The following is a 21,209-nucleotide window of genomic DNA, read 5'->3' as shown; positions in this document are numbered from 1 at the left end:
CCGCCCGGGGCGCGGGCACTGCCCACCCGCTTTGTCTGCTCCGCAACGTGGAGCTCGGGCCCCGCCGCGGCTGCAGGAGCTCCCCGGGGCGCGGGGGCGCGGGGGCCCAGTCCGACCCTAGATGCGCTCCCAGGAGGTGAGCACGCGGCGGGGAGCCCCGGGGTGCTCCTCCGTGGCACCCCAGCCCCCCGCGAGCGCCGCGAGTCAGCGCCGGGGCCCGAACACTCAGTCCCGGGAGGAGGATGTGCGTGGGCGGGGGTCCCCGCGCCCAGACCGCGGCGCCCAGACCCCCGAGACGCCGCTGCCCACGCACGCGCGCGGGGACCCGCGCACACGCGAAGCCTCTGCCCGGGCTTTGTCTTGGGTGTCGTCTCTCACCGCAGCTTTCCGAGGATCCCCAGCCCCGACGCCCTTTGCAGACCCTCCTTCCAAGCGCTTTCAAACGTGAGCGCACAGCGAGCCTCTGCGGGAGCGCGGGGGCCCGCGGCGCCCACCTGTTGGCCCTGCCTGCGGTGCCCGGTGCGGGGTCCCCGGCTGGCGCGCCCCGCGGCTTCGCGCGTCGGCAGGGCCCGGAGGGCAGGCGGGGAGCTGCACGGAGGGCCCGGGGCGGCGGGAGCGCGGGGCCTGGCCTGGGCGGGGGGCGACACCGCGGACCCCGGCCCCGCGCCATCTGGACGCCGAGCGCGGGCGCGTTTGAAGTGGTTGGAGGGGGGGCGGCTCTTTGTTCGCCAGGCCGCTCTGGCTCAGGGCCTGGAGGTGGTTTACGGCTTTGATGCCTTTGAACCTATTCCCAGGTGACCCGGGCTCAATTAGGCCCGGGCCTGAGCCGGGCTGTCAGGCAAGCCGCGTGATCAAGGGCGGGCTGGGCCCTTTTATTGAAGTTGAACTCCGGGCCGGGAGCGCTCGGCCTCCGCGGCCACCGCGTCGGAGCCCGGCCGCTCCCGGGGACCTTCCCCGGCTGTGAGCCGGGCACCTGGAGGCCCTCCGGCGGAGGTGGCCGTGGAACAGCGCCGGCCGCAGACCGAACCCGCCGCGGGCTTCGGGATCCTAGACTCAGGGTCCTGGGGGGTCCCCGCGCCCAGCAACACCCGCCCCTGCTCTGAGAAGGCTCGCGGTTTATCTGGCTTTCTGTATCCTTCTCCAGACTTCGAAAATGCACGTATGGAAGGATGATGGAGACGGCGAGGGAAGCCTGCTTCCCGGCCTGGGGCACAGCCTTCCCTGGGCTGCCCGTCCGAGGGGCCTGCGCCCTCCCCGCCGCGCCTTGGACCGTGCGCCCCTGCTCTTTCACCAACTCCGTGTGTCTCTCAGCTTGTGTCTGGGCCCAGCTTAAATGAATGTGGTTGATAGACTTGCTCCCCGAGGCTGGAGGGCATTTAAGGAGGTGCAGATCCTGCCCCCCCACACCCCCGCTCTGCTCCACGCCCCCATCTCTGTCTTCCCTGCTGATGATGGGCAGCAGAACAATTTCTGGAAGTCGGATCTAAAAACCAGTCATTTGCCTAAATTACAGCAATAACACTGGCAGGGTAGAGGCATACCGACAAAAGGCTGAAATCTAATGTCCAAGCCACACATCACATACAAGCAAGAGTCGCCTTTAAAAAAAATCCCCTTAAAATCCCCACACACACACACCCACACACACCACCACCCAGAAAAAATGCTCAGGAAGGCATAGGACAAGTCTTCATAGTAACGGTTCTACTATTGCACATCTAATGTTACCAAAACAGCTCCTCCCCGTGCATCGGGTGGGTGGGTGCCCACTGTCCTGCCCATCGTTCTTCTGTTCCCTCCAGCACTGCAGGGCAGGGAAAGCCAAGATGACCCTTTTCAGACTGTGGCAGCCCTGGTCTGTAAGAGTGCTCTCCTGGGATGTGTAGGGGAAAGAGGGCCATCCACCCTGCCCTGCCCTTTTAAGTCCAGAGGTGGATGTGTTTGGTTTTGCTCGGCAGCACAGTGTGTGGTCTCTGGATGTCTGGAGTTAGGGCATGAGCATCAGTTTTCAGGAGTAAGCACAGCAGGAGCGGCCGTGCAGTGGCAGCAGCTCCGCCACCCCAGGATGGTTCTGGAACCACTGTTTTCCTGGTGCAGCGAGGCAGCAACTCCAGTGCTGTTGTGTGATCTGGACGTGAGCTCTGCCCGGAGCCTGTTTGCTCAGCTCCCAGCAATTTTATCATGTCCTCTGATAAGTTGCTTCCTGAGTGGAGCAGCTGGTGTGGGCTGTTCTCTGCAAAGGGACCCTGCCTGAGACCCCGCCTCCGGACTGGGGTCTAGAAGGTGCACGCGAGGGCTGTCCTCAGGGTGTGCAGCTTCTTGACATCACAAACATTCGCTTGTAATGTGGACTGACATTGGCCTTTGACACGCTTTGATGCCTTTAAGGTCAAATCAAAGTTGTCCTTGCCACAAACTCCTATTATGATTCTTTTGACTTTGAATATATACCAAATTTTGGTAAAAACAAGAGTGAGAAGAGCAACCATGGCATATAGAATGGGAGAGAGAGAACAGAGTGCAGGGGTCTGCTATGCAAGCCAGGCTCTTCTGCATAAACTTTGTTTTATAGATTTGGCTTCAGAATCATACGAATGTTTTACAAAGTTACTTAGAAAACTGAATCAAAATGAAAAAAAAAAAAAACCCTAACAGTCAAAAGCAGAATGAGACAAGGTACCTAATTTTTCCCCCTCAGGGCTTCCACAGCACCCAGGAATCATTGAAAACGGTAAACACTGTCATTCGACCCTGCGGGGATCCACTGCAAGGGTGGCCAGAGGAACTGCAAAAAATGTATGTTTCTAGTAACAATATTGCTATTGTCATTCTGAAACTGTGAGCTAAGGCAAGTCAGTTATTATGTTTCAGTTTTGAGAAATCAAAATTTCTATCCTGGAAGAAAAGAGATACAAATATGAAATGAGAAGAATTAGGCATGACTGTGTAGTTCTAAACTTGTTGGAAGTATCAGTATCAACTCGTGATGTATTTTCTCTTAAACGGTGCATTTCCTGGCCCTGACCCCTGGAAAGACCTAGAAACTTGGATGGATCCAGTGGCAAGGAGCACCACCAGTGTTCAAGCTGTGTTCTCTCCTGGAAGAAAGGGCTGACTTCAGATCAGGGGAAAACCTGTGCAAGATAAGCCTGAAGCGTCTATCTCTCTGTGCTGGAAAGCGAGGAAGCGGCCAGTGGCTGCTGAGTCATGGCAGGACCCAGGAGTGCACTGAAAAATGCCTCCACAGGCCAAAGATGGTGCAAGGTAAGCATCATTCAGAGCAAAACTACAACGATGGAGACACATCAGAGGGTTAAAAAAAAATCCATGAGTTTATAATGTTAATCAAATAAAAAAAAATTCCTGGTCATCTTAGGCTGATGATGGGAAATTGAGTCATGATTCTGAAAATTGGTAAGTAAAGGGAAAGAGTCAAGCACATAACCAGCCTTTCTTACCAAATTATACTTCAAAGTAACAGAAGAGTTGAGGAAATGTCTTGCTCCGCAGATGTACTCCAGATAATAAATGAGGGCGGAATGGTGGGATTACATCACCATTTTGCAAACCTCATCCGTGCTAACTAACATGAGGGATTCCTACCAAATCACCAGCCTCTGGACTTGGCAGCCAGTCCCAGGAAATCCAGCACGTACTACTTGGACAAGTTAAATGGTGCCATGCGGATGCAATCAGACCTGACTCTCCTGTTCTCAGAACCCCAAAAGGGCTCGTTTCACTTTTTGTAAAGGCCTGTCTTTACCATATTCTGGAAGGCTGTCCAGCCTGGCAGTGAGAGTGCCCCGCCACTGCTCTGACGCCCCGTCCTGGGGCTCGGACTCACTCCACCCCGTCACTCGGGTCACTGGCAGCTCCTCCCCAACAGCGCATGGGCTCATGGACTGTCTGCCCTGGGACAGGGCAATACTGGATCCCCACTATTTGCCAGTGTTTTCTTTGTGACTGGAACTATCTCCGGAGAAGAATTCTTCTACCTCCTGACCTGGAGCATAGACTTTCCCTTCCAGGGTCCCGGCACCCAGGGTGGGGAAGAGGCCTAGGAGGAGCTCTCATCATGCAGGATGTGGATGTCCACACATTCTCTCTGTTTTCAGTACAGGCCTTCCCATTTCCTCTCCTTTCCTCTCCTCTCCTCTCCTCTCCTCTGCACTCCCGGGCACCCTCATCTGAACGGGCTCTGGCTAGAATTCTCCAAGGTAACATTCTGCCTTCAGAGTCAGAGGGAGGGGGGAGGCTCGCACCTGGCATCTTTGGGATGGGGGAGGAGATCCAGACCATGCATGTGCTTTTTTTTTTTTTTTTTTTTTTTTTTTTTTTAGAGATTTTATGTATGTACCCATGAGAGACACACAGAGAGAGGCAGAGACCCAGGCAGAGGGAGAAGCAGGCTCCATGCAGGGAGCCCGATGCGGGACTCGATCCCGGGACCCCAGGACCACGCCCTGAGCCGGAGGCAGATGGTCACCCACTGAGCCACCCAGCGTCCCGATGCATCTGCTCTTGACATTGGCTGAGAGGTGGGGATACTTCTGCATGGGGTCCAGCCAGCTTGCTGTCCGGGCCGTGCCCCGACCTGGGCTCTGGCGTCCGGGCCTCCACCGTCCGTGGAGTGGGACGCCACTCCTCCAGCCTCCTTCCACCTGCCCAAGCATGCCTGCAGTGGACTCCTCTCCTGCTTCCTCTGAGACCTAGGTTTTGCCTCTTCTGTTCCTTCAGCCCAATGTAGATGGATTCAAGGGAGAGAGCAGAAATAAGCGTGTATGTGCAAGCCGACATTGTCAGTTGGAAATTGCTGGACATCATTGTTTAGAAGCTGAATGCAAGTGCAGAGAGCAGGAGGCTGCTGGGCCCTCTTGCTGCACACCTTGCAGGGCTCCGGAGGGGCTCAGTGCCCGTGTTGGCCTGTGCCTCCCTCCGTCTCTGTGCCTCTGGTGGGCAGCTGTTCTCTGCTGATCCCTCAGGGGAGGAGACCCAGTGGCCCACAGCAGGCTGGGGTCAGGGGTGAAACCCCACCTAGTGACCCAGGAACCCAGGCTGTGAAAGCTAGCTCCTCTCTCCTGTTTCTGTTCTCCTGACAAGCACTCATGTGCCCAGTGGGGCTGGGTCCCCCACAAGCCTGCCTCCCCATCCTCCTCCACCAGAGGCCCTGCAGCTGTGGGGATTGCAAGGTTATCATCCACAGTTGCTGGATTTCATTTAGCTTCACTTTAATTCATGAATCAGGAAGGCATGCTTTCTGCCCCCTGAGCCCCTTGCAAGAAATGCAACCCATAAATGCAAGTCCTGGTTACCCAAATGGAAACCTCATTTCCGTTGTTTAATATAATTTGAATAGTTGGCTCAAATAGATAAAAACTCTTGCTGTCCCGCCCTGTTTGTTTTTAATCTTCAAATTTGTCGTTCACATCTTGTGCCCTCTCCTCTCCTCCCCGCCCCACCCCATCCCATCCCCAGCCACTCCTCTTCAAACTTCACACTTTCAGACGGAGCCCAGCAGGTGCTGTTGACTGATGGGGACAAAGAGGTGGGACTCTTGGTGGACGTCTCTCCTCACCACATACTCTGGTTACACCCCCGTGAGAACACACACCCCACCCCGCTGTGCCCTGTGGGGAGAAGATAATCGAAGACAGGAGATTACTAACAAAGAGCCTTTTAATTAATAATCACTGTGTGTTTAGTATGATGCTGAGAAGTGGCATGGAGTAGGAGCCCCGTGAACAGCTACTCCAGGGTGCAGCCACTTGCAGGATATAGAAAAGTATGAACCAGATTTCAGAGAAGCCTGGGGACAGAGACCAGGGGGTGTGGGGTGCTGGGAAAGACAGCAGCAAAGACAGAGCAAATCTACCATCAGAAGAGAGAAAAGAGCATTCAGGCAGAGATGAAAGTGTGTCAACGCCCACGAGGGTGAAATGCAAAGGTGTCCCTGCAGTGGGGACATCTCTGTGGCTGGGATCTCAGGGATCGGTGGCCAGCACTTTCTTGGTTGTGGTTGCAGGTGACAAAAATACACCCTAAATGTGCTTAACAAAAAAAGTGAATCTGTTGGTTCGCTACTTAGGAAGGTCAGGCTCAGGCTGTCTTCAGGCTTAGCTGGATCCAGGAGTTTCCATGCTGTTGTGTCTCTTTTCTCCTTCTCCATCCTTCAGCTCTGCTTCCCTCTATGTAGGAAGCTCACTCTCTCGATACAAGGAGGTTTTCCCTTTGTGCGTGAAGATGACAGGTGCTCCAGGGTCTTATCCTCCAGGGACAGCAATGCTAAATAAATAGCATCTTCTCTAGCTCCAGCAGAGATGTCGGGCATAGAAGCCTGACTGGCTGGACTTCACCATGTGTCCTGGGGCCCAAGGACCCTAATCAACCAGCTGGATTATATCACTGCTCTTGTGATAGGATGGGACCTGAAGGGCAGGCTGGGCCATGAAGGTGGGGAAGTTTCCACTGGGAGAGATGCTGGATAAACAAGGAGTGTCCACTGTGGTGTGAGGAGGTCCCACTGAGGAGGTAGAGGCCAGGCTCTCAAGGATCTTATAGGACAATACTGAGTTTAGATTTCCTGGTGGAGGCAATGGGAACCAAAGGAGAGGTCTAAGGAAAGAGGTGGTGACCGACTTACTTTGAGAGCAGCTGGAAAAGGAAAGCCAACTAGGAGCCTGTTGCAGAAGCCCTGCCAGCCTACCAAGGAACTGGGGAACCACAGAACCACGGACTAAAAACCATGAGGCCACAGAACCAGGAAACATGGACTCAGGGAACCATGGAACCAGAGAACCAGGGAAGCACAAAACCAGGGAACCAGAGAACCAGAGAACCCGGGAACTGGAGAACCTGGAACTGGGGAACCACGGAATCAAGGAGCCACAGAACCAGGGAATGAGGGAACCAGGGAACTGGAGACCACAGGGTCAGAGAACCATGGAACCAGGCAATAGGGAACCAGGGAATCTCAGAACCAGGGAACTAGGGAACCATGGACCCAGGGAACCATGGAGCCAGAGAACCAGGGAATCAGAGAACCATGGATCCAAGGACCCACAGAACCAGGGAACCACAGAACCAGAGAACCAGGGAACCAGAGAACCATGGAGCCATGGAACCAGGGAACCAGGGAACCAGGGAACTGGAGAACCAGAGAACCACAGAACCAGGGAACCACGGAACCAGGGAAGAGGGAACCAGGGAATCTCAAAGCCAGGGAATCAGAGAACCATGGAACCAGGGAACCAGGGAACCATGGAACCAGGGAACTGGAGAACCAGAGAACCGCAGAGCCAGGGAACCGTGGAACCAGAGAACCAGAGAACCACGGAACCAGGGAACCAGAGAACCATGGACTCAAGGACCCACGGAACCAGGGAACCACAGAACCAAGGAACTATGGAACCAGGCAACAGGGAACCAGGGATTCTCAGAACCAGGGAACCACGGAGCCAGGGAACTGGAGAACCACAGAACTGGAGAACCAGAGAACCACAGAACCAGGGAATCATGGAACCAGGGAACCAGAGAATCACGGAGCCAGGGAACCACAGAACCAGAGAACCATGGAGCTGGAGAACCAGAGAACCACAGAACCAGGAAACCATGGAACCAGGGAACCAGAGAACTACAGAACCAGGGAACCACAGAATCAGGAAACTATGGAACCAGGCAACAGGGAACCAGGGAATCTCAGAACCAGGGAACCATGGAGCCAGGGAACTGGAGAACCATGGAACTAGAGAACCAGAGAACCACAGAACCAGGGAATCATGGAACCAGGGAACCAGAGAACCACAGAACCAGAGAACCAGGGAACTGGAGAACCACAGAACTGGAGAACCACAGAACCACAGAGCCAGGGAACCACAGAACTACGGAACCAGGGAACCATGAAACCATGGAACCAAGGAACTGGAGAACCACGGAACCAGGGAACCACAGAACCACAGAACCAGGGAACCACAGAACCACAGAACCAGGGAACTATAGAACCAACAGAATCTTAGAACCAGAGAACCATGGAACTGGAGAACCACAGAACCACAGAACCACGGAGCCAGGGTACCACAGAACCAGGGAACCATGGAACCAGGGAACCAGAGAACCAGGGACCGTCAGTGCTAAGATGAGATTGGAGGGGGACAAGTGGGAATTAAGAAGGAGAAGATGCAGGATTTGACTTCTCTCATCATGGTTGTGAATCCCCCAAAGTTAGGCTTGGAATATAGTAGAGAGGTTCCCTATACCCATTGCTCCTCTTGTTGTACATAATTATGTTCCCACCTTGAGATAGACTCGTTGAGAATGAGAAACGCAGGCAATTTAAACACTGCTCTATCATGTTAGAAAAAGAAAAAAGTTAAAACACAATTACACCAGGCTGCTGTGCAGAAGGGCAGAGACAGAGCCGGATGGTGAGGTCAAGACCCTGTGCTCTGCCAACGACAGGGGATGACACCCCTTCCTCTCCATGGGACTCACTTTCCCTTCTTGAGGGAGAATGGTTTGGGTGAATAAACCCTAAGGTTTCCTTAACACAATGATGTCTAGGTTCTATTTTCTGCAACTAAAATCCCCATCTGCCATAGACATGGCCAACAAGCCCATGAGAAAATGCTGCGCATCACGGACCATCACGGAAATACAGATCAAAACCACAAGGAGATCCCACCTCACCCCAGTGAGAATGGGGAAAATTAACAAGACGAGAGACAACCAATGTTGGAGAGGATGTGAGAAAGGGGAACCCTCCTGCACTGTTGGCGGGGATGTGACCTGGTGCAGCCACTCTGGGAAACTGTGTGGAGGTTCCTCAAAGAGTTAAAAATAGACCTGCCCTACGACCCAGCAATTGCACTGCTGGGGATTTACCCCAAAGATAGAGATGCAGTGAAACGCCGGGACCCCTGCACCCCGATGTTTCTAGCAGCAATGTCCACAATAGCCAAACTGTGGAAGGATCCTTGGTGTCCATCGAAAGATGAATGGATAGAGAAGCTGTGGTTTATGTATACAATGGAATATTCCTCAGCCATTAGAAACGACAAATACCCACCATTGGCTTCGACGTGGATGGAACTGGAGGGTATGATGCTGAGTGAAGTAAGTCAATTGGAGAAGGACAAACATATGTTCTCATTCATTTGGGGAATATAAAAAATAGTGAAAAGGATTATAGGGGAAAGGAGAGAAAATGTGTGGAAATATCAGAAAGGGAGACAGGACATGAGAGCCTCCTAACTCTGGGAAATGAACAAGGGGTAGTGGAAGGGGAGGAGGGCAGGGAGTGGGGATGACTGGGTGACGGGCACTGAGGGGGGTCACTTGGCGGGGTGAGCACTGGGTGTTATGCTATATGTTGGCAAATCGAACTCCTATGAAAAAATTAAAAAATAAATAAATAAAATAAAATAAAATAAAATAAAATAAAATAAAATAAAATAAAATCTCCATCTGGGGACTTAAGCTTCAAGGCACACTTTGATGTTAGTGGCGTTTTAGAAAGGGTGGCAGATGCTTCCAAGGCATGGGGAGTGCGATTTTCTTTAATCTGTCTAAATAATGTGCAGGGGAGCCTTTGGTGACCACACATGCCCCGACCCCTCGTAAAGTCCCTGCCCCGTTGTGACCTGGTCATAAACTTTCCTGAGAAGGTCATGTGAATTTATCGTCCCCAATACTTTATTATTAGAAATTATGGTCTCTCTGCCACATGACACTTTTGAGCTCTAGCAGATCTTAAATTAAGACTATATAAATGTTTAAAAATGTTCTTCGGAAAACTTTCAGTTCATTAGTTGAGATCTTGACTGAGGTTCCTGAAACACTTACCTGAATAAACATAGAGGTTTGACCTTAAATGTTTTAAGGAATAAACTTAGAATCAAACTTGTGTGTCAAAACTCTGATGATATCTTAAATATGAAAACACATCGACGAAGTCCGGTGGGGGAAGCACCTCGGGGTGTGTGGCAACTTTCTCTCTTACGGAGGTCACCAGGGCGGCATGGAGCCGGAATGCAGTGCTCTCCTAAGTGATGAGGGGACAGATGACCGGATGCCCTTGTTTAAAGAAAAAAATGGGGCAGCCCTGGTGGCCTAGCGGTTTAGCGCTGCCTTCAGCCCAGGGCGTGATCCTGGGGACCCGGGATCGAGTCCCACATCGGGCTCCCTGCATGGAGCCTGCTTCTCCCTCTGCCTGTGTCTCTGCCTCTGTGTGTGTGTGTCTGTCATGAATAAATAAAAAATGAAAAAAGAAAAAAGAGAAAAAAGTGTGTGTGTGTGTGTGTGTGTGTGTCTACGTGGGGATATGAAGTGACACGCAACTTCTCTTAGGCTACATATTTTTTTAAAGGCTCTTAATTTTTTCACTTGACTCTATTTCCCTGCTTTATTTCTTTATCTTCCACCAAGGAAGGTGAATAACAACCCAGGAATAGCACAGTTTCCCTCCTCGTGGAGACAAATGGAAAGTACTAGAAGCATATTAGGGGCATGAGGCCTGCTTGCTCCAGGCTTCTCCCTATAATCCCATCTTTCCTCTCTGCCCTGATAACTGTTGCATCCTCCTCTTCAAAAACGCCCTCCTGCCTAACCTCCCGGGATATATCATCTGAACTCTGAAAATGAAGCACAACTAGCTAGCTTTATTTTATGTGTTTGACCAACTCTTTGCTTTCACTTGAGGGAGAATTAACGAACACCAGTATCAAAGGACGCAAGTGTCCTGTACCTTGGCCCGCTAGCTCACACCCGAGCGGCTTATACCGTAATCACTCATACTGGGGCCGTTTAAAGGTTTTGCAATTTAAGAGAAGCCAAATGATGGCACTAATTTTCCACTTTTAAGATTATCTGGGTAAGGAATCTGGGATACTATATTTTCTTTTAGGAAAACTCCCCGGGTAATAGTCTGTATTTCATCAATAACAATACAAGAAGTGGGAATCTTCAAATAACTAGACTTGTCTTAATGTTCAAGTTTAAGGAAAGTGGTCAGCTCGATGGAGACAAAGGGGGAGGAGGGGAAGGGGATCGAGAAGGTGAAGGAATTGATAACATCCAGTAAAACGCAAACAAACAAAACCCCGCCCCGGCTTTCCCCCACGACCAGGACATCCCCCCGCGCCCTTATCCGGGGTCTCGAGACACAGAGACCCTCAGCCAGCCGGCAAGCGTGTTCCATAAACTAAATCAGGGAGAAGCGGATCCATCTCAAATGTGGGATAGAGAACTGGGTCTCAACCATTTTTTTTTCCAAGATCTAAAATACTTATAATGATGAAATGTACTCATTTTAATAAAGTTTAAGATTTGACACCTTTGGGCAAGGTGGAACCACCTTTGCCATCAAGAACGTTTCTATCACTCCAGAAAGTTCCTTGGTACCCTTTGCAGTCAGTTGCCCCCTCCCCACCCCGCCCCAGCCACTAGCAATCACTGATCTAATTTATGTTCCTATTTTTCTTTCTGCAGAAAGTCATAAAAATGAAGTCATACAGGACATAGCCTTTCGTGTCTGGCTTTTTACACTTAGACTAATGCTTTTAGGATCCATCCCCATCGTTCAGCATATTTATACTTGTTCCTTTTTATTGCTGAGCACCCCATTACGTGAGGACACCGCAATCTGTTTATCCCGCCCTCGGCTGGCTGAAGGACATTCAGGTTGTCTCCTGGCTTGGGGAATTCTGAACAAAGCCGCCTTCTGGTTATTATTGTTTAGACACTTTTCTTCTCAGGTAAATCTGTAGGAGCAAGACCACTGAGTCCCATGTAAGTGCGTGCTTCACTTTGGGACAAACTACCAAAAGATCCAAAAATGCCTGGATCACTTATTTGTCGTGTCCCACCAGCAATGTCAGAAGTTCAGCTGCAGATGGCCACAATCAGAAAGTAGAACATAATAAGTGTTGACAAGACGTGGAGACCTTGGAACGCTCGTGCTGTGCTGGTGGGAGCGTAGGATGGTGCGGGTACTCTGAACGGCAGTTTGGCGGCTCCTCGAGAAGCTACATGGAAAATGACCATAGGATCCTTGACCATAAGATCAATTGTACCCTCGAGTATCTATCTATCCCCAAAAGAATTGAAAACAGGCATTCAGACAAACACTTGTACCCAGAACTTCACAGTGGCATTGCTCACAACGGCCAAAACAGGGAAACAATGCAAATATTTGTGGTGGGTGGGGGGATAAGCAAAGCGTGGGGTAACCCTGTGATAGAATATTATTCAGTCATGGAAAGGAGTGAAGTGTGATTCACGCTACAACATGGATGGGCCTTGAAAATATTGTGCCAAACAAAAGAAGACAGGAAAAAAAATGTTACATCTTGCACGGTTCCACGTATATGAAATATCCAGAAGAGGCAAATCCATGGAGACGGGAAGCAGATTAGTGGCTGTCAGGGGTTGGGAAGAGGGAGTATATTAATCATGTTTTTTATTCTCTGTGCTTTATGATGCTTTGACATCTTGGGACCTTGGGGACATGAAGGAGGATTGCCCCTCCCAGAGTTAGCTAATTCCTGAGGATAGCAAACCGCGTGCCTTGAGAGGACACCTTTGATGTGCAAACCAAACACCCTGAGTGCAAACCCCCACCCACCTCCTTTTTCCAGACTCCCGCGTCCCCCAGTCACCCCAGGGCCAGTTGCGGAAGAGAGAACGCCCTCCCCGGCCAGAGCTTGCTCAAGGGTTAAGCTGGCCAGCCCTAGATCCGCTCGCCCTGCCTGGCCGCCTTGCCTGCAGAATCCACGCAGAGGCCCTTGCCCACGGCTCTCCCCCCTGGCCTGCGAGTGTGAAAACTCCTCCCTTCACGATAGTCATTTCTGTCTGTGTGTCCTCCTGATGGAAGAAATCCCAGGTCCGTTTTAGAACAGGGGGAGCAGGAAGTGAGTGTCTAACGGGTGTAGGGTTTCCACCTGGGTTATCAGGATTCTGGGATTAGGGAGCAGAAAGGGCCGGCAACACCGTGACACGTGGCAGTGGCCTGACGGCAGACGTGATGTTACGTGTGCGACTCGGTCACAGCCCCAGAGAAGCAGAACACACGGGTGTGCGTGTGCGGAGATGCTGATCAGAGAAACTGGTCAAGGGAGGAGGCTGAGGCCCCCCAGGCTGCCCTCTGCACGCTGGAGCCCCGGCAAGTCAGTGGTGCAAACCCAGCGTGATCCCGGGGTCACGGGGCAGGCGCTCAGCCATGGAGCCCCCCAGGTGTGCCTCGCTGCAGTTTTCATTTAATCTTTCCATGATGGCTTATGAAATCAGCATTTCTTTTCTTGCCTATTGTCATTTTTAAGAACTTGGAAATAATTTTGGATTCACATAGAAAAATGTGATGGTTCACAATCCCCTATGCCCTCCATTCCATTTCATCTCATCTTACAAAACCATAGTGGGATTGTGGAAAGCAGGAAATGTGAGCATTGATTCAGTACCATGAACTCACCGATCTAAAGATCGATCAGGTTTTGCCTGGTTTCCCACTAATTTTCTTTTTATTTATTTTTTAAAATTTTTTGAAAGATTTTATTTATTTATTCATGACAGATCCAGAGAGGGAGGCAGAGACACAGGCAGAGAGAGAAGCAGGCTCCCTGCAGGAACCCAATGCAGGACTCGATCCCAGGACCCCGGGATCACGCCCTGAGCTGAAGGCAGGCGCCCAACCATAGAGCCACCCAGGCATCCTGAATTTTCTTTTTCTTGTCCAGGATCTAGCCCCGGCTACCTATCACAAGGCATTTGGCTGTCAGATTTCCTTGATTTTTCTCAAATGTGTGACAGTTCCTCTTTCCTGACTTCGACGCTTTTGACAAGCTCTGATCAGTTATTTTAAAGAATGACCATCAAATTGGGTTCTTCTCATTGTTTTCTTATGAATGGATTGAGCTCACGCACTGGGGCATATCCTACCACAGAAGGGATGCATGACATTGATCTGGGATCCCTCAGTCCGGGGGTACCCACCACATTTCTACATGGTCAAGCCACTTTTCCTTTTGTAAGGAAACTACTCTTTCCAAATTAGTAGCTATCTTGTGGGGAGGTACTTGGAGACTAGGAAAAATCCCATTTTTTATCATAGTTTTTTCACTCAGTAACTGGCATCCATCTAGTCATGATTCTTGCCTGCTACAGTTATTATCGTGTTATTTGAGCGATAGTGATTTTCTATTTCCTTTATGCCTTGTACATTTATTAATTACAATTCCACCGTGAGGAAGGGCAGCCCTCTCTCCCCCAGGATGTTATGTATTCAACTGTGTAGATTCGTACTGACTCGAGGATACTTATTGGACACTGTGGGCTGTACTCTAATATGACCGTTGCTTGTTTGATGGTTCTCATCGTCCCCGCTTTGTCGCTGGGGTGCCCTCACACTGGCTCCCTGTCCCTTGGCTAAACCCCCATTGCTTTCTGAGCTCCTCCCTAGCCTTCAGCATTTTAAGTATTCCCAGACTCGAGGAACATCTTTTAATGTCTTTTTTTTTTTTTTTTTTCCATTTGTAGGTCTTCTTTGGTCATGCGTCTATTCCAATACTTTGCTCATTTTCAATCGGGTCATTTGTCTCATTATCGAATTGTAAGGAATTCCTTTTTTTGGTCAATTCTGGATATTTGTCCTTTGTCTAATTGCATTTTGCAAATGTTTTCTCTCCCAATCTTCAGAGGGCCATTTCATTTTCTTAACAGTCTTTCAAAGAACCGAAGCTTTCAATTTCGCTAAAGTCAGATGTATTAGTTTTTTATGGTTTGTCCTCTTAGTATCACATCTGAGAAATCTTTGCCTGACACGTTGTCAAAAAGTCCTTCTATGTATTCTTCTAGAATTGTTCTTGCATTAGCTCTGGTATTAGGGCTGGGATGCACGTCTAGTTACTTTCATACACACCGTAAGGTAATGGTTAGGTTTACTTCTATTGCGTATTAATGTCCAGTTGTTCCAACACCAACTACTGAAAAGACCGTTCTTTCCTCATTGAATTTTCTTGGCAAAGTTGCCAAAAATCAATTGAGTGTATATGTGTGAGGCTATTTCGGGCTCTCTATTCTGACCCATTAATATATATGCTTGTCTTTACAGTAAGAACACACTGTCTTGGTTTCTAACTTTTGAAAGTAAGTCTTGAGATAAGGCAATGAGAGTCCTGCAACTTTGCTCTTCCGTTTCCACATGGGGCCATTCTAGGTCCTTTGCATTTCCATGTAAACTGCAGAATCTGAACTTCTACCCCCCAAAAACTCCCGCTGCTATTTTGATTGGAGATTACATTAAATCTACAGCTCAGTCTGGGGAGATCTTAACAATATTAAGTCTTTGAATCCATAAGCTTGGTGCATCTGCATTTATTTAGGTCTTATTTTTTTTCTTTTTTTTTTTAAGATTTTATTGACTTATTCATGAGAGACACACAGAGAGAGAGAGAGAGAGGCAGAGACACAGGCAGAGGGAGAAGCAGGCTCCACACAGGGAGCCCCATGTGGGACTCGATCCCAGGACTCCAGGATCACGCCTTGGGCCAAAGGCAGGCGCTAAACCACTGAGCCACCCAGGGATCCCTAGATCTTATTTTTTTTCATCAATGTTTTGCACTTTTCCACTATACATCCTGCACGTGTGTTGGCAGATTTATGCTTATGCATTTGTTTTTGTTCTGTGTTTTGGTTTGGCACTATTGTAAATAGAGCTTTTAAATTTTCTCATTTTCCAACTGTTCATTGACAGTATACAGACCTGAATTAATTCTGCTACACTGACATAGTATCTTCTGGTCACACCAAACTCACAAATTGTTCTAGTAGTTTCATGTGTAAATTCTTTGGGTTTTTTCACATTGACAATTATGTTGTCTATAAATACAGTTTTTACTCTTTCTTTCTTATCTATGTGCTTTCGTTGCTTTTCCATGCTTGTTGCACTGAGTAGGACCAGGTCCAGTAGGACCTGGAAAAACGAGTGGAAATCCTTCCCTTTTTCTCAGCTGCAAGGGGAGAGCATTTAGCTTTTTGCCATCGAGTATGACATTAGGTGGAGGCGTTTCATGGATGGTCCTTATCAGGTTGAGGAAGCTCTCTTCTGTTTGTAGCTTCTAAGAGTTTCTATAAGACGTAAGTATTGAATTTTGCCAGATGCTCTTTCCTCTTCTATTTGAGTTGATGGTACTGTTTTCTCTTCTTACTCTGCTGGTATGGCAAATTACATTAATTGATTTTTATCTTCATTTATCTATTTATCGTTAATTGATCATTAAATGATGAACCAACCTGCATCCCTGGGATAAACCCTACTTACACATGATATATTGTCCTTTATGTATATAGCTGGATTGAAGCTGCTAATATTTTGTTAAGAATTTTTGTAACTAAAAAAAAAAATTAAAAAAAAGAATTTTTGTACCTTGGGATGCCCGGGTGGCTCAGCAGTTGAGCATCTGCCTTCAACTCAGGTCGTGATCCCTGGGGTTCCAGGATCGAGTCCTGCATTGGATCCCCTGCAGGGAGCCTGCTTCTCCTTCTCCCTGTGTCTCTGCCTCTCTCCCTGTGTCTCTCATGAATAAATATATAAAATCTTAAAAAAATAATTTTTGTACCTAATGTGGTTTATTGGGCTGTTCATTTTTCCTTCGTAATACCTTTTCTTGGTTTGGGTACAGAGCAACGCCAGCCTCACCAAATGGGTTGGGAGTATCTTGTGGAGGAGATGTGTAAATTGGTATTTTCTTCCTTAAATGTTTGGTGATATGTGTCCATGAAATCATCTGGGCCTGTTCTTTTCTTATAGAATTCAAAGAATTTAACTGAGTATAAATTTAATTTCTATAATAGATGTAGACTTTGGAAGTCTATTTCTTCTTGGGAGAATTTTGGCTACTTGTGCCTTCAAAGGAGTTGTTCCCTGTTGTTAATAACCTTCTTTTATCATCCCTTTAGTTTATATCCAATCTACTTCATACTTTGCTTTCTTTCTTTTTTCTTATTTGGTCTAGATAAGTGGTTATCGATTGATTGCTATTGTTGATTTTTTCTATAATTTTCTATTTCTACTTTGTGGACTTCTGGTGTCATCTTTATTTTCTTCCTTCTACTTGCTCTGGGTTTAATTTACTCTTTTTCACAGTTCAGTAAGATGGAAACTTAGGCAGTGAATTTCTTCCTCTTTACTGCTATAGCAATTAATGATATAAATTTCTTTCTAATCCCTTCTTTACCTGCATCCCACAGATTTCAATATGTTGTATTTTCATTTTTTTAATTCAAATTATTTTTCTTATTGATCTCATAGTTTTTCTTTGGCTTAAGGATTGCGTGTTAAGAGCCACATACTGGGAATTTTTCAAGTATTGCTCTGTTGTTGATTTCTGGGTTAACTACATTGTGGTTAGAAAATGTGCTTTGCACTATTTAAATCCTTTTAATCTTGTTGTGCTTTGTTTTATGACTCAGAATATGTTCTATCTTGGCAAATATTCTGTATGCATTTTGGAATTATGTTGCCTGAAGTGTTCTAAAAGATGCCCAATTAGGTCATGTTGGTCGATACTGCTTTTCAAAACTTCTACAGCCTTACTGATCTTTTGTGTATTTTTTTCAATCAGTTACTGAGAGAGGAGTTGAGATCTCCAGCCATCACTGTGGATTTGTCCATTTCTCACGTTAGGTCTCTCAGCTTTTGTTTTATGCATTTTGAAGCTCCTTCAGGGGGCAATTATAATTGCTGTGTCTTCTTGATGAACTGACCAATGGACCAGTGTAGAATGCTCCTCTCTCTGCTTTCTCCTTCTGATGGAACTTGTTCTGCATTTTAATCTTTCTTTCTTTTTTAAAAAAGATTTTGTTTATTTATTTATGAGACACAGAGAGAGAGGCAGAGACACAGGCAGAGGGAGAAGCAGGCTCCCTCCAGGGAGCCAGATGCTGAACTTGATCCCAGAACCCCAGGACCCCAGGATCACAACCTGAGCCAAAGGCAGACACTCAACCACTGAGCCACCCAGACGCCCCCATTTTAATCTTTCTGATATTAGTAGAGCTACTTCAGCTTTCTTCTGATTAGTATTTCCATGCTGTGTCTTTTTCTATCCCTTTACTTGTAACTTTTCTCTCTTTATATTTTTTAAAAAACCCATTTTTAAAGCATGTAGGTGGATCTTGCTTTCTTTCCAAGACTAGTCTCTGATGTTTCAATGGAGAGTTTGCATTCCTTGTAATCACTTATACAGTTGAATTAAAATCTACATCTTGTTTGTTTTCTATCTATCCCATCTGGATAAAACAAATAAGAAGAAAGAAGAAAGAAGAAAGAAAGAAAGAAGAAAGAAAGAAAGAAAGAAAGAAAGAAAGAAAGAAAGAAAGAAAGAAAGAAAGAAAGAAAGAAGAAAGAAAGAAAAGTACGAGTATTAGAAATGAATCTGTACTTTGTTCCTTTTTCCCTATTTTCTTGCCTTCTTTTGGATTAATGAAATGTTTTCGTGTATTCAATTTTACTGTACAGTTGGCTTATTACTACCAGTCCCTCCCCTCCACACATTTGTCGTAGACTTTAAATCCACAACTCTACTTTGACGCAATCTATCTTAACATACTGTCACGGTAGCATGCCTCTGTTTTGCCCTTACTATTGTTACTTTTGTTATCTTACATTTTTGTTCAACATACGTCATAAATTCTACCTTACATTGTTACTTGTTTTGTTTCAGGCAGTTGATTATCTTTGAAAAAGATTATAATTTTGCGGGATCCCTGGGTGGCGCAGCGGTTTAGCGCCTGCCTTTGGCCCAGGGCGCGATCCTGGAGACCCGGGATCGAATCCCACGTCGGGCTCCCAGTGCATGGAGCCTGCTTCTCCCTCTGCCTATGTCTCTGCCTCTCTCTCTCTCTCTCTGTGTGTGAATATCATAAATAAATAAATAAAATTAAAAAAAAATTAAAAAAAAAAAAAAAGATTATAATTTTGCGTTCCCTCACTTTTGCCAAATTTGAGATTCCTCATCCATTTGTGTTGATCCAACTGTATCACCGATCTCATACTTTTTCCACCTGAAGAACTTCCTCTAATAATTTTTGGAGTGTAAGTAGGCAGGGAATTAATTACCTCAGCTTTTATTGGTCTTAAAAAGTGTCTATTTTGCTTTTACAGAGAAGATGGCTTTGCTTCTTCCTCTCCCCTTATGCAGAGCATCTATCCTTGAGCCCTGGGGGCTGGTCTGCCCCAGCTTGGCTTATGCTCCAGAGAAGGGTCCTTGGAGTGGGCAGAGATACACATGTCTGTGCACCACTGGGAACAGCATCAGGTCTCCTTCCCTGTCCCTGATCTTTCTTTTTTTAAATTTAAATTCAATGAGCCAACATATAGTACATCATGAGTTTCAGATGTAGTTTTTAATAATTCATCAGATGCATAGAACACCCAGTGCTCATCATATCACATGCCCTCCTTCATGCCCATCATCCAGTTACCCCATCCCACCCACCCACCTCCCTTCCAGTGACCCTCAGTTTGTTTCCTATAATTAAGAGTCTCTCATGGTTTGTGTCCCTCTCTGATTTTTTTCCCACTCAGTTTCCCCTCCTTTCCTTATGGCCCTTTGCACTATTTCTTATATTTCATATATGAGTGAAACCATGTGATAATTGTCTTTCTCTACTTGACTTACTTCACTCAGCAAAATACCCTCCAGTTCCATCCATGTTGATGTAAATGGTGGGTATTCATCCTTTCTGATGGCTGAGTAATATTCCATTGTATATATAGACCACATCTTCTTTATCCATTCATCTGTGGATCCATTCAGCCCCCTCTATAGTTTGGCTCTTGTGAACATTGCTGTGAACATTGGGGTGCAGGTGCCCCTTCGTTTCACTACATCTGTATCTTTGGGGTAAATACCCAGTAATGCAATTCCTGGGTCATAAGCTAGTTCTATTGTTAACCTCTTGAGGAACCTCCATACTGTTTTTCAGAGTAGCTGCACCGGTTTGCATCCCCACCAACAGTGTAAGAAAGTTCTCTTTCTCCACATCCTTGCCAACATTTGTTGTTTCCTGTCTTGTTAATTTTGGTCATTCTAAGTCCATGGTCTTTCTTGAAAACACTTGGTAAAGACCCATAGAAAGCTGGTAATGGGTGCAGACTCCCCTGGTGCCTAGAAGTACCAGGGATTCTAAGCTGTTGTGTCAGCCCATTGTACAAGTTAGTAGCTCCATCCTAAAAAATTATCATACACTTCATCGTTTGAAACCCCAGAAATTTATTCTCTCAAAGTCATAGAGGAGAGAAGTGAGAAATGGAGAGGTGGGCAGGGCCGAGTTCCCTGCAGATGCCCCAGGGCAGATTTCAATGCTTCTCTTCTAGCTTCTGGCGGTTGCTGGCCTCCCTGGTTTGTGCTCTGCTAAGCTCCAGTCTCCGCCTCTGGCTTCCTGTCACCCGTGCCTCAGTGTCTTTCCTCTCCTCTATGTGCCTCATAAGGAAATTTGTCACTGGGTTCAGGACTCACTTGAGCAATCCAGGATGATCTCTATCTCAAGATCTTTAGCTATTACATCTGCAAACCCCCTTTTTCCAAGTAAGGTAGCAGATTCCAGGGATAGGGACATGGACATAATTTGGGGGGAGCCACCCTTCAACCCAGTACACCTTTGCTCAGCATTTAAGAAATCATGGGATTTCGGTGATTTCCTTCGTCCTGCTTATGTGATAACTACATCCTTCAGTGCTCTACTCAACATGAAATCACCAGTGCACCCTGACTCTCCTCGGGAGGCAAGGCAACCATGTGATAATTGTCTTTCTCTACTTGACTTATTTCACTCAGCATAATACCCAGGTTGCCCTGGTGCCTTGTGACCTCAGCTCTCCAGGAACTGAAGACTAATTATGATCTTGTAGACTATCTGGATTCTTCTCATGGCTAGAGTAGAGGCCATGTTCTCATGCAGCTTCCTACAGCTTATGCTGTAGAGCTTCCCACATTGAATCCTGGGGGCCTTTCCTACTGGTGGCTCACTGCAGCTGCCCTCCTGCTGGTCACTGTCTCAGGCTCATGGAGATAGGTGGCATGGCTGCCTCACCAGGCCATGACTGTTTGTGGCTCCTGAGTTCTCCCAAGTTCTCCTGGCACCCGGCCTCTTGCTTGGTCCCACCTGCATCCTGAGCAATGACTGCTCAGATCCTCGCTCTCCCTGGCTGTGATTCTGCT

At 47.6% G+C, this 21,209-nt stretch overlaps 1 protein-coding gene across 5 annotated transcripts; it reads left to right on the top strand.

The window, feature by feature from the left end:
* The first annotated feature begins 2 nt into the window (after positions 1-2).
* On the top strand, positions 3-8,713 carry LOC111092398 (glutenin, high molecular weight subunit DX5-like). 5 transcript variants are annotated; one of them, XM_038574372.1, is made up of 5 exons: positions 3-136; positions 1,145-1,298; positions 2,699-2,796; positions 3,036-3,264; positions 4,341-8,713. In XM_038574372.1, exon 5 carries the CDS (start codon positions 6,995-6,997, stop codon positions 8,183-8,185), a length of 1,191 nt encoding a protein of 396 aa, XP_038430300.1. In that variant the 5' UTR covers positions 3-136; positions 1,145-1,298; positions 2,699-2,796; positions 3,036-3,264; positions 4,341-6,994; the 3' UTR covers positions 8,186-8,713. The 5 variants fall into 5 exon arrangements, with proteins under 5 accessions (XP_038430300.1, XP_038430297.1, XP_038430298.1 ...); XM_038574369.1 differs by having other exon boundaries at positions 1,145-1,384; XM_038574370.1 differs by having other exon boundaries at positions 2,699-3,264.
* The last annotated feature ends 12,496 nt before the right edge of the window (positions 8,714-21,209 follow it).

This window comes from Canis lupus, chromosome 25 (genome assembly GCF_011100685.1).
Source record: "Canis lupus familiaris isolate Mischka breed German Shepherd chromosome 25, alternate assembly UU_Cfam_GSD_1.0, whole genome shotgun sequence".
Lineage (NCBI taxonomy): Eukaryota > Metazoa > Chordata > Mammalia > Carnivora > Canidae > Canis > Canis lupus.
Note: the sequence above shows the minus strand (reverse complement) of the source record. Positions and strands in the feature narration are given on the sequence as shown.